At 34.7% G+C, this 16,659-nt stretch overlaps 1 protein-coding gene across 3 annotated transcripts in view; it reads left to right on the top strand.

Annotated features, from left to right (window-relative positions):
* DLC1 (DLC1 Rho GTPase activating protein) overlaps nucleotides 1–16,659 on the top strand; it is a 226,610-nt gene that overhangs the window by 85,518 nt on the left and 124,433 nt on the right. For all 3 annotated transcript variants that reach the window (XR_009728053.1, XM_061370803.1, XM_061370794.1), the window contains one exon: nucleotides 7,164–7,197. Coding sequence is in view for 2 of the 3 variants with exons in the window: in XM_061370803.1 (XP_061226787.1) it covers nucleotides 7,164–7,197 (34 nt within the window). In the remaining variant the exon portion in view is untranslated. The remainder of the gene's footprint in view (nucleotides 1–7,163; nucleotides 7,198–16,659) is intronic.

The raw sequence follows: 16,659 nt of genomic DNA, 5'->3' as shown, positions 1-16,659 counted from the left end.
TTGAATAGTGTATGTCCACCCCAGTAATTAAAGTGTGGTTCAAGTGGAAACAGAGTTCCTTATCTGGTGAGCAACTGGGAAGTATCGAAAATAGCTTTAATTTACACATTTGTTTTTATTCCAAGTGCTGATATGAAAAAAAAAAAAAAAACGAAAACAAAACCAACCAAAAACCTAAGATCTAGCAATTGTTAATTTTTTTAAACATCATAATTAGGTTTCACAAAACGTGTGATCGTAGCTGTCAGTGTATTTAGAAACTTGCAGCTGCTGCTCTGAAGATGTTAGAATCTTTAAAGAGAAAGGACTTAATTCTGTGTTATGGCCAAATTCTACTAATGATCTGGACAAGCGGCACACAGGCTGTTGCCTTATCTGTCATGTAGACCAGCTGTTTGTGGTCCTGACAGATTTCAGAGCACTGGGAGTTTACCTTGATCTATGGAAAGTCTATAATAACACCAAACAGAGCACAAGGCAGTTATCCTGCATCTTTGTTTTGCACTTCCAATCCAGTAAGAGTCACACTCTGCCAGCTGAATGACAAAGATGCAGGAAGTTACCAGACCACCCCAAGTACAGGCTTTTGGCAAGTGCCTCATAGAAGAACAACTGCCAACCATCCAGCACTAACTAAAAGGGGTCTCTGTGCATGACCTCAGTGACATGATGAGGCTCAAGCAAACAGAAATATCTAGTCAGAGAACAAAGCAGTTGGGGAGAGGCATACAACTGACTGGGGGAGAACATATGCAGGCAAGCATATAGCTTTGAACTTCCACTAAAACTCAGTTCATAGTGCCGTCATAAATTTAGCCAGAGACCTCTAGCTGTGACATTAATTTCTTTTTAAAATTGAGTAATTGATGCAGCTTTATTGCTGGATAGATTTTAATTGCCTTTGGCTCTACTTTTAGTAATTGCAATCTTTAGTAAAATGAAAGACCAAAAAAGAAGAAAGACTTTCTAAATTTCCCTTCTAAAGCTGGTCTACCCTCCAAATTGATCGGTTTGGCTTTTTACTTGTTCTTAATCTAGATGAAAATAAAAATAAATAAAAATAAAAATTGTAGAAAACTGAAAACTTATTTTAAAACTTACAGGTTTAATAAATTAATGTTTTGTAAATAATTCTGAATGATAAACTAATCATTCTTGGGTTTGGGTTTGGTTGGGGTTTTTTTCTATGTTATTGTTATAATTTCAGTTCAATGCTTATACCAAAAAATTAGTTTAAATTAATTAGTATTTCCAAAGGGTCTTCTACATGTTTACTTAGCTGACTCATTAACATGAAAGGGTTTGGTTTCAAAAATCAAAGTTTTCTGGGAGAGATATTTGTTCAATTTTTTTTTCATGGGGATATTACTGAGGAAATTTCTGGTTGTGGACTGCACTATTTCCCTAATTTAAAACCATCTGAATGGTTGTGAATTTTTTTTTTTTTAATAACCCAGTTAATTTTAACTATGATTTATCCAAATTAAGACAACTGGAGCATACTTTCTGAATGTCTCGTAAAGGACTTCGAATGATACAGACCGTACACTATTTGATAAGGAATTACATAATACTTAAAATTTGTTTTCTCTCTGACTGTTGTTGACCTCAGTTTTCAGGTACAAGATTGCTTTTGTTTACTGGAATAAGGAGTTCTCTGCCATTTGGGTCATTAGTCCTTCCTTGGTAATTGTATATTGTGCCTTTCTTGTCAGAAGCTTCTTTAGAAGATTTTAGATTTTTATGTGTTTTGATCTTTGAGTAGAAAGAAGACAACAGAGATGTATTTTGGTCTACGTAGTTGTATCTGGTCTTAAAATCAATGATCCTGTTTAAAAACTGAATATAACATTCATTTTTATGTCTGCAAGCTTTGGAGCTTGGTCTCCTTTCTGCTTCTAATGCAATATATTTTTAGAATAGGAACATGGATTTGGTCTTAAAGCAAATACTTTCAGTGATAAACACAATTCTTACTAACACTTTCGCAAAAAAAGAAGCATCCACTAAGGTGAGAATTTAGACCATGATTTTCGATTACAGGTATAAAAGATGATTATCGTAAAAGCATTTCCAGAACAGCTTGAGCTCAGCATCTGTGAGTTACATGCTCACAGTTAGCATAAAGTCGAATCCCAGTATATTAATATTTGTCCTGGAGTTTTCCATTCACCCTGGACAATAGAAGATATTATCACTGAAGGCAAAAATGTAGAGAAATGCTTGCAAATCAAGATTAGCAAAAAAGTTTCCCAGCATATCTATTTAAATGCATACATGGAAAAAAACTGCATAGCTGACAGCCTTTTCTGGTGGAAGGGCTTTGTAGAATATGATTGGATGGCAGTATTGAAAATGTGATTCCCATAATGGCAAATGCATTTTGTCTTCTGATAAAAAAAGAAAAAAAAAAAAGTACACCTATTCTATGATTCCATGATTCTGATGAAAAAAAATAGTGAATTTAATGGCTTTAAAGTAAAGATGTTATAGCTTCTTTGGAAAACTGAAATATAGACTTGCTCCAATTGGTTTATGAGATACTATGAAAACTAATAGACCCTTATTTCAGAAATTGTAAGTTACACACTCCTCTGTAGTAACTTGCTAGTTTATACAAACCTCTGTCATCTACCGTAGCCCTTTGCAGGGAGTCAGTCATGATAGAGATGCTCATGTTCATGAGTACAAGGAAACTAAAAGATAACTAATTTTATTCATAATGGCATTGTCTGCATTCTTGGAAATAGCATAAAAAAAAATATATGGCTTTGCCCTGAAGTTAAGGGAGAGCCAAGCTGTGTTCAGGTCAGACAGGTTTTGACTCTAGTGGAAGGAAGCTAGTTTGGGGACTGGGGAGGGATTATTTCTTTCCTCTTTTCATAGTGAAGAACTACACGTGCTCAAAATGAGTGCTTGCTGTTGGGAATTGTGGGCTTTTTTTACAGATTTCTTTACTCTTTCCTATTAAAATATTCTTAAAAGCTGAAAAAAAAAAATAGGTATTTTGACTTTGGTCAAATAAAACTTTTCATGTGTGCAAAATTTTATTTAAGTTTTGATTTACTGGTAACTGAGCAAGTCAACTGCCACTTTAAAGAAAAATGTCCAATACAGTGTTTTATGTAACCTTTATAGTCATATTTGCAGATATAATATATTTACAGGAAATCATTTGAAATACAGTAAGGATGTGTAAAAAAAAAAAAAAAAGTATGTCATTTCATAGGTTAAATTATCATAAGTTAAAAATCCCATTCTCTAATTTAAAAGAATAACCTAAGTATGTCAGCAATGCTCTCATACAGATTTCTTTTTTTTCCTCTTCTTCCCTTTTCTTTATTGATGGTATTAAAAGCATGTACTATTAAAAATATAGAGAGGAGCCTGACTTTGGGGCTGCTGTTTGAAATCTGTGAGGGTCGTGTGCCTGGATTTTTTTTAAAGCACATGCAGCCCAATCATGTGGAAATTGTTAGTCTAGTTCTTTAGTTCTGTGGGGAGAGTGAGAAATAATGTGAAGTTACAGTGAACCCATCTGGCCAAGCAGGAAAATCCAGTTTAATTGCTCCATTGCCAGAAACGTTAAATCACTTCCTGGGAATGCAATTCATTTGGAACATATGGAACTCATTGAATTGTCTCCAGTGAATTCAGAACCGTACTGGAGATGAGAGCATTTCTCATAAGTAACAATCATGTTTTCCCACTGGGCAGCATGTAAGCACTATGTGTAGCCGTATTAATGAAAAACTAAACCAATAGTAAGACCGTCTCAGATCTTGTTGAACAGCATTTGCTTATGGTTTCCTTTATTTTAAATTTTCAGGAAATGATATGTTCACCTAGGGTTACTTTTTTTCCGCAGCTTTTAAGCTGCAATAGAACATTCTAACAGAATGTTTTAGCTCACTTTGTGTCTTAAATCAGTAGAATTACACTCTGTTTAGAAAGCAGGCATATTTGAAATTATCATCCAAAATGTTTTTGAACTTTGTGGATAAAGAGAGTTGGTTTGAGTGGGTTTTGGTTTGAGGGTTTTTTTCAGTCAGGGACTTTAAATTTATTATGTATTCAAAGAAAATAGAAAGATTTTAAATTTTTCTGTAGACTTAGTAAATCTAAACCTTTGACTAAATATATATGTATGAGTTCTTAAATTGTAAATAATGAGGAAGACTTGCTTGTTTACATACATTATTTCAACAAAAAGAAATCTTTCATAATTGTTACAATGGGTTCAGAATTTCTAAGTATGTAACAATACCATGTTCTGAGTCCAGCATTTATATTATTTGCAGTCTTTACAACAGGAAGAATAGTAATATTATTTGGAAATATTATACTTCCCATTCTGTTCTAAAAAAATAAAATACTTTCATTGATTTGATGTTACTATAAGGGGTTTATTTAGTGATAACTTCTTTTTTTTACTTGTATTCACACGAATTTAAGAAAATATTTGGTACTTGGAAAATGATGTACTTTTTGCTTGTGTGGTTAATCAATAAGACCAAATCATGTAAAAGTAGTTCTTCTAATTTTATAAGTACATGGGGGAAATAGAACCGTGTTTTGCTGAAACACATGATATCAAGAAGAAAAGGCAATAAAAAGAAATCTCTGTATTTATATTATGTACTGTGGAGAACCTAGAGTAGTGAAAAATGGTGGTGACAGGTACTCACCACATTCTGAGATCCTTCTCCTAATTATTCTAGGAAAACTTATATACTTTTTAAATGTATTTCCTTATCTGGATGCTCTAGTATTATTTTTTCCTCCATGCACCTGACTTGATTTTAAAATCCCTAGTTTTGGTAACATGCATAATAGATATTGGTCTCTGTAGAATCAGTCTTAGTGAATTGCTGCAAGATTACTGTAGGAATGTAGGAAATACTTTTATCTGTAATTCTCAAACTACCTTTATATTTTCCGGAACTTATAGTGGTTCTCCATCCTGCTTAGAAGTACTAATTTTGCAACTTACACATCTGCCCTGAAGCTTTATAGTTCTATGTATTTTCAGCTACAGCTTTCTACTTGGGCTAAACCTGTTAAACAGCTCTAGCAACATTTACAACTACCATCTAACAAATTTACTAAAATTTATGTTTGGCTGTTAATCAACATGTTTTAGCGATCATCAACTAGAAATATTGTCTATTTCCAGGAAATAACTTGACGTGACAAATGGCAAGATTGACAATGCTTTAAAATCTGATACACTTGTATGAAAAAAAAATTTCGTGCTAATGGGAACTGATTCAGAAGTGATCATCCAAGCCAAAGACTTTATCAGTGACTCACGTTGCAATTAGTGTGGAGAACATGTCTAAGTCTGTCAGAAAACCATCAGATATTATCTTCTGTACCTGTTACACTGTCATATGCCCACTGAGTCCTGTAACTGCTCCCACTGCCCCAGTTCACTGAATCATAATTGTGCATCTTGGACTTGTATTTTAGACCTTAAAGCAAAGACTGTTCCCATCAGATGGTTGTCCCTTTTCCATAACAAAGTTATGATTTCAATACTGTTTTCTGCTACATCTCCAGTTATCTCAATGTTCTCGCTTAAGGTTTTCTTAGAGGAAGCCATTACACCTTCTTTGCTGTGGGTTTGGGTTTTTTTAATGGCTAACAGTGCTCAGCATTAAAATGTGATGATAACCTGTCCTCGTCTTTCCTTCTTTTGTCCCGATCCTTCATTTTCATTTATACTAATGTTTCTTCAGTCTTCTCTTCTGTTTTATTTCTCCTGTTTGCTCGCTTGTTTCTCACTTTTCCTCTTTACACATTTCCTTCTTGAACAAACAGTAATAGTGAATCTGGGATTTTCTTTCTTATTTTCTTTTTTTTTTTAGCCAGTGTAGCCACTCAGGTTTGGGAAAGAGAAGAAAATTACATACTGGTTTTGAAAATTCCATTAGTTATTTTTTTTAAAAATCCATATGATAGACTTTATCTTTTTCTCTCCTCTGCAACAGTTACCTTGATTTATTTTGTAGTTTTATTGTTTCTTTGGCATGTTAGCTTTCTTCAGTCTATGGAAGTTAAAGCCTTTGTTGAATTACTGGAGCAAAATGGTGCTGCTTCTGAACTAATATATGTTTGTAAAAAGAAAACGAAAAAATCCTCAAGCAAGGAGCTGCTGTAGTTTAAAATAATATTAGTCTGGTGGTACATCAAACTAAAGCACCAGGTATTTAATTAGTCAAAATACAGGTGAAAAAAAGAATCGTAGAAGGATTCCTATGGTTATTACTATCTGTAAGGTATTTATTAATATATATTTTCTGAAGTATTCTATTTGGAATTTTGTACAAAATATCATCCAGGAAGTGCTATAAGATACTATTTTGTATAGCTGGACAAATGAAATCCTGAAATGAAATTTCAAAGTCTATTTCAGTAGCTCTATAGAAAGTGTGAAACTGGCTGTTTTGTGGTTTTTGTCCATCACTCCCCTTTTTCTTTTTCTGTGAAATCTACAGTAGGAAAATTTCATTTTACTATTTATTCAATCCATACCCTACTTATTTTAGGAAAAACAAACTCAGAAAACTCTGCTTTAGTCTGAAAGAAAAGTGTAATTATGCAATATTTTTACATCTATTGCAAAGAAACAATTTTTCAATTCCAAAACCAGCTGCAGCCGATATGAAAACACTTCTATGGTTTGTCTTTTAAAAGTTATGTAAAAAGAAACTGTTTTAGAACAACATATGTCTAAGCACAAGTCCCTATGTGGAGTCAATGGCAGAACTCTGCTTGAGTTCCACAGAAGAAATTTTATTCTCATCTTCAGCCACACTGTTTTTGTCTTCACTCCTTCAGAATTATTTAGTAATTTCCCAGTAGAATTTTATGGGCATGTATTCTAGGATGATTATTTCAGAACGTTATCATTGGAATATCTTATTAGCCTCATCTCCTCCCTTTTCTCTTAGTCCTTTTTTTTTTAATAGTAATTAGGTTCATAGCAGATTATAAGACACTCAAATGGGAACTGTACGTTTCTCTCCAGAGTACTTAACACAGTGAGACCTCAGTTTTTTCCAGATCTTCTGGATGCTCATAAAATCTACTTTAAGGTTTTATAGTTTCCTTACTAGTCTTATTTTTTAATAGTGGTATCATTTATTTATTTCTTTTAGGCTATGCCAGTCATTTCAGAGAAGGAGAAAGCTGGTGAGTAAATATTTATTTGTTTTCTCATTTCCTTTTATTTGCTTTATGGAATAGAGTGCTACTTATCTAAGTGAGAAAATATGGGCTTCAACTGCAGGGTTTTGAATATGCAGGGTTACAGACCTGACAAAGGTCTGTGTAAACTGATCTGTTGTTTCCTGACTAGGGTATTTTCTTTCTGAAAAGCAATCCAGCTTTCTGTATGATACTAATGAAAGTATTTGAAACTATCCTACAAAGTAGCCAGTTGAATGGCAGCTGCCTCTTGTATGTCAGTCTTCCTCTAGGTACTTACTTGTTAGTTGGTGTTAAAATCTATTTTGATTTATTTGATGTCTCAATTAACAGATGTGGATGCCAATGGGTTTGTTGAAGTCAGTGGAATTTGATGACTTACTGTGAAATTTACAGTCTGTCTTCAAGTATGCCAGGAAATGTCAGTTATCTGGAGTATTTCACTGGAAATAATTATTTTATTTATTTATTTATTTTATAAGTTCTTCCAGAATATTGAAAGGTTTTTTTCTTGTTCTTTTCTGTTATATATGTTTTCTGCATAGGATGCTTGCTTTGGTATTGGTGTGTGAAATCTAGTAGTGATAGTCTACTGGACATCGTCAAATGGGTGAATTGTTGTGATAAACACTAGGGAACACTTCACTTGGCAATGTAGATCTCTAGAATCTCTGTTGGTTTCTTCATAATTTATTTGAAGTGATTGTTACCACAGTACTTTAAATATGGCTTGAAAAATAGCTCAGAATATCCAAATGTCACCTGGCATTCTCATTTATGTCTGATTTTTGTTGGTGACATTTTCTTGCTTTATCCTATTTCAGATTATTTTTCTGATTTTTCTTATTAGGGTAGTAGTACAGGTTAAAAAGAAAACAAAAAAGGGTTTTGAGAGAAAAGTCATAGTGTTAATCTGTACTGTAAAAGCTATGGAGCTGTCTGGTCAGGATGTTGTTATTTTAGCTGTTGAATTTCATTAATAATTCTCAAACTGTGACCCATATTTAATAAGCATTTTCTTTATAGACTTCACAAGTGGTATTAATTGGTATTTCTTTTTCTGAGGGAGTTCATATCTGGCCACATCCTTTAAATTATGTTCAAATATGCAAACCAATTAAACTGTGCCTACCATTTGCACCTTATCTCAAATATTTTATGAAGCAGCCATGAAGTATTGCAGGGGTTTGTACATCTTTAGCAATTATGTACCATACAAGATGAAAAACTATCTGAAAGTCATTAAAAAATCTTCAGGGCATAGAGATGTAATGACCCCAGTTTTATGCTAGGGGAATAGAGCTGCAATGAGCGTTTGCCATAGCTAATGGCTTGTAAAATCAGAACTAAAATTCAGAGATCCATGCTTACTTTTCAGTGCCAAAACTACTTATCATGTCAATATCGATGATGGTTTGAACTAAATGTATTTTTGAAATACATTTTATAACCTGTACATATGTAGATGAATCTGACCCTTCTTCTTCCTCAGACTTCAGCGTTGTCTTCAGTATTTGTAGAGGTTTAACTACACTGTGCTATCAGTATTGTTCTCAGACTAAATCCAACACACAGCACCATACCAGCTACTAGGAAAAAAAGAATAATTCTATTCCAGCTAAAACCAGGACAACATTATATTTATTACTGTAAATATTAGGTGGAACTTGATGCCATGCAGAGTCAGATTGCTGACATTTCCATGTACATGAGCACAAGCTGGACTCTGAATGGAATGTGGTTGCCTTTTAATCAGTTTTGTCTTTTGTTTAACTCTTCACAGGTCAGGAGCTCATGAAGCTCATGGCTTTTTGAAAATACTAAGCATGCATTAGGCAAATGATTCTTTAAATCAGGCCTATTGACCAAAGTCACTGGGTTCTAGAAGTAGCTAGTGCTATTTGGTTTTCGTAGGTGAATGGAGCTTGAGTTGGACATGCCGGTCTCATGTTTTCAGTTTTATTAGCCATTTAATCACTGCTGCTTACACTTCACCAGAGGAACAATATTTCATAAGATTCATGAATGCCAAAGCCAGAAATAAAGTGTGGAAACCTTCAAAAAGAATATAGCATATTTGCATGTCTTCTTTAAGAGAACAAAATAGACAGTAAGTTTTTTATTTGTACATAACAACAATCTGACCCTTTCTAGTTTATATTATTAGAAATGGACAAAAATATATTACAGAATACTACAGAAAAAAAATGAGTTGCTTATTTTACTACTGAAAATGCTAGAAACACAATAGGTAAAGAGATTAGATAGCATTGCTTTCAAATTAAAATTTTATTACAAATGCACTCAAAATGTCTAGTCAAACATTTTCTCATTTTGAGAACTTGAAGCAATAATTTCTTGTAGCTTTCCTTCTTTCCTACTTAAGATTACTTGGTTTCATCTGAAAGTGGAATGAAAAATACAAGTAGAAAGAAAAATACAAGAAAGTAGAAGGGCTGTTATTTCAATGTATCTGGTTCAGAAATGCTACATACATAAATAAAGTCCTGTTTTTACAAGACTTTGTGTTCTGTAGACTCGGATACCTTGATATTCTCAAATGTTTTTCCTATCGACAAACAAACATTTAGATCTTTAAATGGACTAAGCTTCTTAAGTAGTTTAGAAGTTCACACATTACTGATTATGTTCATAGCAGTTGTTAATTCTTGAAATTAATTTTTTTCTCAATTCTATATATTTTCCAACAAATGATAAATTCTGACTACATCAAATACAAACTTTCAGATGGAGTACTTTAAAAAACCACACACACGCTATTTTTAGATTTAGAGCAAAGTCAAATATAATCTGAAAACATTGCTGCTTTTGTCAATTAATAACTCAAATTCCATAACCATTTTTTTATTGTTTGCTTGTTGGGGGGGGGGGGGGCTTACAGTGGGAAGTGTAATAAAGCCTGCAATTGCAGAGTCCCTTTGGCAAAAATCTATAAATGATTGCTATTGAGCAGAACATCAGTTATGTGTATGTACACTATTGCTTCAAGTTGTCTGAATTAGGGCATTGCAAAAGACATACTTTGGCATCAGCTATTTCTGAGAAATGTGTTTTTAAGAAGTCTCAATGTTTTTGACATTTCTGGCAATGATGAAAAAAAATCAAAAGAATTTTTTTGTAAGGTAGAAGTTAAGATCAAGAAACATGCACAGTCAGGGAAAACTATGGCTCTAGCCAAGAGATGACTTGGGGCTGGGGGTGCTGGCTCCTAAATCAGGAATGCAGGCCAGTAACCAGATTCAAAGGACTGTTTTATTCAGATCCATCCATCTTTCTTTTGAGTAATTTATATATTCCAATGTCTTTACTTACCTTGCTGATTAGTTTTCATTCTTCAATTGTGTCCATGATCTATGAAAAATTTTGAGGGATGGAGGGTTCATCTCACCTATCAATAATGAAGATATCTCTGTTAGTGGTGTTAGCTTAATTTATAGTCTAAAAATAATCAGCATATGAACATTTGGTTCACCTGGCTATTGTCAGCATTTGTTTACATGATGTCATGAATAGTGTTGGCTAACTCTCCATTAAATGTAGAGTCAAGATGGCTTGTAACATACCTATATTCAGTACAATGAACCAGTGTGTGGTTCCTAACACAGGGCTAGCTTTAGTTTCTGGAGCAGTGTTCCCAAAACAAAGGTGAAATGACTATAAGTCAACATTAGAAGTATTGCCTAAGTCTCTTTGCAGACCTACTTCATGATTTCCCAATTTATCCTCAAATATTTGTAGGGAATAGTGAACTCTATTTGTGACTTAAAAACATTGCTACAACAGAACCAGCGGGTGAGGTAGAGTGAATATCCACATCTGGTCAAGGAGTAGCACAGCTTATTTCTCTTGAGGTGGTGAAAATATGTTCTATCACATAAACAGGGCAGAAGGTTTAGTCTAGCCCTAAATAAGTATTACATAAATATTAACACCAATGCTCAGTGTTATAATAAATACATTTTTCCTGTGTATAAAACACACATGCCCTGTGTTATTTAGGTTGCACACACATTTAGAAGAGTTGCAGCTCTAAAAATAAAATTGGGGGGTTTAAATCATTGAGTACTAGATATTATTTGTTAGGCATAAACTTGGATCAGTTAAAAAACACAAAACACGTGACTTGATATAAAAAAGCACGTGACACTATTCATCCATAGTAATAAAAATTCCCTAGCAGAACAGCAAGTGAGCATGCTTTTAAGAACTCTAATGATTCTGTGAAAATATGCCCTCTTGCTTTATAAGCAAGTTATTATTAAAGTTGTAATATGGAAAAATTATTATTAAAGTTATAATATGGAAAAAGTGCACAACCTTTTTGGGTAAATCTTAGTACTTTCTCTAACCCTAGTAAGTTAGAGAGGTCTACTTCAGCACAAATAAAAGTGTAAGTCTGGCATGGCGTAGGACAGATTTCAAAGTCCATTTATCATCTGCATTTTGGTGATCAGCAAGCAAACAAGAGGATAAAGTGTTTAGAACAAAGACAGCAGCTTCATTGGATCTCTGGCCAATGTAGTGTTTGAAAACTCCCCGGTATTAGTTTTACTATATGGGCCTCGCTATGAACAAGTCTTGTTTTTCCTGCATCTCCTCTAGGTTTCTAGTAAAGTTATTATTTAGTGTACAAGCTCAATGTCCTTTTGTGTTAATTGCCCTGATTGCCTTTGATTCACAAGGAAGACAAATACAAAGACGATTAAAAGGACCTTAAAGCAAAGGTATTTCCTCTCACAGACTCTTAATTGTTGGTGTGAGGCAGTGGAGGACACTTGGTGCTCGGCCCCATGGGGAGATGAACTGCAGAACAGGAGGTGATGAAGTAATGACAAGGTGGGTCGGGCCCATCTGTGAGAACTCACAGCAGGAAAACCTTGAAAACCCACCAGGGACATGTTCACTGTCATTAAACAAGGCACATAAAAGACCAGCTGCTTGGCACACTAGGTAGGCATCTTTTAATGTGATTTAATTTAAGTGCTATTCAAAAAGGAAAAAAAAAAAATCTCCACTAGATTTTGCAAACACTAGATGTACAACACTAGATCCAGAGAAATCAACTGTTTCTATGCGCTGTGTCCACTGTTTTCATAAAACCATTAAAGGCTCACCCACAAAGAGCTTTTTTTGAACCTAGAGCAAACATTAAAATTAATTTGATTGGCTACAGGATTATCAGTTTCCACATAAACTGGGGAGAAATACAAGTTAATTGGCACATTTACTTGTTTTCTAGCTGGTTTATAATACTTGTAGCCAGTATTCTAGAATAAACTGGGCAAAACAAATTGTTCTTTTTGTGAGTATTGTGTAACTGGCTTTAGTAGAACTATGTTATTAATGTTTTTATGAGACCTTAATATAAAGTACCAGTTCCTAGCTAGGTGATCTTTCTATTACTGTTGATGTTGCAACAGTTATAAAATTTGTTTTAGCTGAGTGCTTGCTTTCTAAATAAAAATGTCGGGTGGGCACTCACACTTCAATCTGTCATACAAAAAACAGTTACAGAAACTGCCAGAATATGTATGCATGTCTGCCAAGCACCAATAGATGCTAATAGATGTATTTTTATTCCACTGTTATTTCATTACTAGAATAAAAGGTCTGTGATGCCAGTAGGAACCAAAAGCTGACATTTTATCTAAAGTTCATGGTGATGTTTAGGTGTTCAGTTTTCTTTATTTTTTCTAAATGCAATAAAATAGCTGATGTCATGATTTTTGGTATTTGATTTTTAGTGGCTTACTGACCACACGCTACTGTAGCTGTTCTTCTGAATAAATTATTTCACTTCTAAAAGTAACGTTCACTGCATGCATGTGAATATAAACATATAAACTTTAAAATGCACATAACGCTGTGATAAACCAAAGTCTTAATTAACGGTAGATCCTGGGTCTGCAGATTTCATCTCAAAGACAACTTAAAACCATGCTAAACGCACTGGAAGCAGGATGGTCCCCAAAACTTCTCACAATTGTATATAACTTTCTTGCGTCTTAAAAAATGAAGAGTAGGGCCAGGTAGTCTGAATATGCTCTGAGAGGGGAGCCAGCAGTGAAGACCACTGAAGGTCACAAACATTTAGGTTCCATGCCAGAACTGGAAAACAAGTGTTTTCTGAAAGTCTAAAAGAAATTCAATTGCACTCGATTGCATAATAATAAAGTACATCAGGAGTATCAGAGAAGTAGCAGAGCCTCTTGTACATTCTCTAATTCTTACATATTTGTAAGCTAATTCATACATATTTGACCAGCTGCTGTTTCTTACCCCACCTGCATTCGTATGGTCCATCAGTGTAGACCCACTTTTATACTTCTCTGAAAGAGCTTTTTAAATCAAATTATGCTGTAGTTGTTTTCAAAGGCTCTTTTTTTTTTTTTCTTTAATATAGTCTCATCTATTCTGATCTTTAGAAAAGTTCAACTGAATTATTTTAGGTTAATAACAAGGATAGGTCATTATTTTTACATCACATTGGTCCATCACCATGCACTTTAATGCTTTTGTAGCTATATTTTTCTAGATACTTTGATTCTCTTAATTGTGGAGAAAACTTTAAATATTTCCTCAACAAATATTCAAATGTTGATATTAACTTTAGAGAAAACAGGTAGAGCTTCAGTGTCTTGTATTCATGTGGTGAGAAGTTGAGTTTTGATTTCTTTCCTGGCTTGCTATCTTTTCTTCAATCCGGTGATAGAATTCCTTATTCTAATCAACATATTTCCCTGGTAGGAGTAAAGATATATATAGTGTCAGCTGAATGATTACTGCTGCTAGCCATCTGCTAAATCTTTCTGCCGTTTCTTTTCTGTCCAATCCAGTGTGGTTTTAAGGCAATATACAATTGCCTTATTAAGGCAAGTTATTTTCATCCCAGAAACTATGTAATTAGGAAAAACCCAAGCTTTAGTATTGAAGTATTTTAAGCATATTTTGACATTAACAATATAAATGTCATCATAGACTGATGTATGTTAAGAATGTCTCTCATAACATACTTTATCACCTCTTAGTGAAGTACAGTTAAACAAAAGATAACTCAGGGTAAAGCTTTTGAAAGAGACTTTTTAAGGTCCTTTCTCCAACCTCCTGCTCAAGCAGCACCAGCCCTGAGGTCAGACAAGTTTTTCTCAGGACTATCCACTTCAGTCTTGAAAACCAACAAGAATGGCGCCTGTGCAACCTCTGTAAGCTACCTGTTTCACTACTGTACTGTCCCCATGGAGAAGACAGTTTTCCTGATATCCAGTCTGATCCTTTCTGTTTTCAGTTTATGCCTGTTGTACCTTGTCAGACTTACATGCACAATGTGAAGAGCCCACCTCCATCTCCTTGTTGCCCTCCCATGAGGTCCTGGGGAGCTGCTGGTAGGACTCAAGAAACCATTTCTGCAGGCTGTACACATCCTGCAGACTCAGCTAGCAGGTCAAACCCTTGGTGGCCCTCTGCTAGACTTGCTCCCTTTTATCAATGACTGGCTTGTATTGGGAGGATCCTGAAATTGAACTCAGTATTGCAGATGTGGTCTAACAAGCAGTGAATAGAGGGGAATAATCCCTTCCTTCCATCTACAGGCCATGCATTTATTGATACATATCAGGATGCTGCCAGCTCTCTTTGCTGCCAGGGCACGCTGCTGGCTCATGAACAGCTTGCTGTCTGCCAAGACCCCAGGGCCTTTTCCACAGAGCTGCTCTCCAGCCAGTTTTTTATCATTTATTTATCCACCCTTCCAGACTGTAAAATCCCAACTTGCAAACAAAAATATTGTGGGAAAAAATGTTTCATGATTGAGCTCTTTGCTGTCAAAATAGAAAATGGAAGAGAAAGGTTATAAATTTGTTACTTTAAACAAATTCAATTTAGTATCATAACTAATTACAGTATGCTCACGTTTTAGAACACCACCATACAGACTGTAAACTGGTACACAGTGTATTCTGCCTAGTATCAAATATTTAATCTTAATAAAGTTGCTTTTCAGTATAAAGTCAGTTATGAGTTACACAGCAGTTTAGTAGCATGTATATAACCCAGCCCAATTTACCTCCTAAAAGGGGTAGTCCTTGATCAAAAATAGCTTTTAAATCAAAGCAAACATGAACAAGTTGTTCTTCCTTTTCTTTTTCAGCTAAAAAAAGAATAACAGAGAATGGTGATAACCAATTAAGCAAGTTATTTCTAGCCTAATTTTGTTTGGACTGATTTCACGGTGAAGACTTGAGCTGATTCAGAGGAAATATAAGTTAGTTCATTTTTTTCCTTATTGATACTGACATGTAACCATTAGTCTGTGGTTTCCAAAACAGTGCTGTGGCTGTTGATTTCGAAATCAGGTGATGGGCTTTCTTGTTCAGTGCCCAAAAATAGAGTTAGCTTCTGAAAAGCTGAGGAACCAAATTTTAAATTTAACATTTGGCTGCATTTCTGTAGTTATTTAGGTACCTGAGGGTGAAAAAGAAGCTCTCTGTTGCGATACATGCTAATTGTGCACCAATTCCCAGTAAAAGTTACCTTTGAGCAGTACAATCTGCACATGGCACAGAACTGTGAAAGTACCTGGTGGCTTCTGAAAAATTTAGTAAGCTCTTCTTTACCACTTTGCATCCCTAGACAACATTCAAAACATCTGTACAAACATATTATGCTCCTGTGTTCATGTCTGAAAACAGGACTTGGACCAAAAGGTTGTGTCAGAATTCCTGAACGAGAGAGCTAAATAATTTTAAGTCATCTTTAGTATGAAGAGCTTAGAGTACTTAAAGTGTGGTGAGATAACTTTCCTCTTTTTACATCAGTTGAAACAGAAGGGTAGGAAATGTTTTCAGTCTCAGATCACATAGGACATGGGTTTTACTCCACAAAGCCAGAACAGGGTTTTGTTGCTTATATATTTTAGGTACTTACATGCATGCTTTAAACTCCTGCCTTATTAGAATAAAAATCTCCTTTGCACAAATCCTTAGGGAAAAGAGAGAGCTCTTTGATGTTTGTTGAGGAGGCATGCTTATTTACATTCCTCTAGGGACATGTTGAAAACTCAGGTGAAAGACACCCAAAAGCACACTTGGGATTAGGCATACCTGGAGGGAAAAGGTCTTCCTGATGTGGAATCATTCTTGGCAGCTCAATGATAGGGCTGTATGTAACTGCAGTGTCACAGGTTGCTCAGAGTGGGTTTTTTTTTCCTTGTCAAACTTGTGACTTGTGCTCTGAATTCTTTGTTACAGCAACTGATACTTGCAAACTGCTGTATCTGCTTGTAGTACGTTCAGCCTGAGAGACTATATCTTTCATTGTCAAAACCCTAACCATATCTGACAAAAGATGGTTTTCATTATCTTGAATGTTTTGAAATACCTTGTCATATCTAGTCATCAAGTGTAGACACTGTCCCAAATCTCTTCTGCA

The sequence above is a fragment of the Neopsephotus bourkii genome, unplaced genomic scaffold (genome assembly GCF_033783945.1).
Source record: "Neopsephotus bourkii isolate Nb327-2 ecotype Australia unplaced genomic scaffold, CSIRO-AGI_Nbou_v1 NB_168, whole genome shotgun sequence".
NCBI lineage: Eukaryota > Metazoa > Chordata > Aves > Psittaciformes > Psittacidae > Neopsephotus > Neopsephotus bourkii.
The sequence above is the reverse complement of the archived record's forward strand: the minus strand, read 5'-3'. Positions and strand labels throughout refer to the sequence as shown.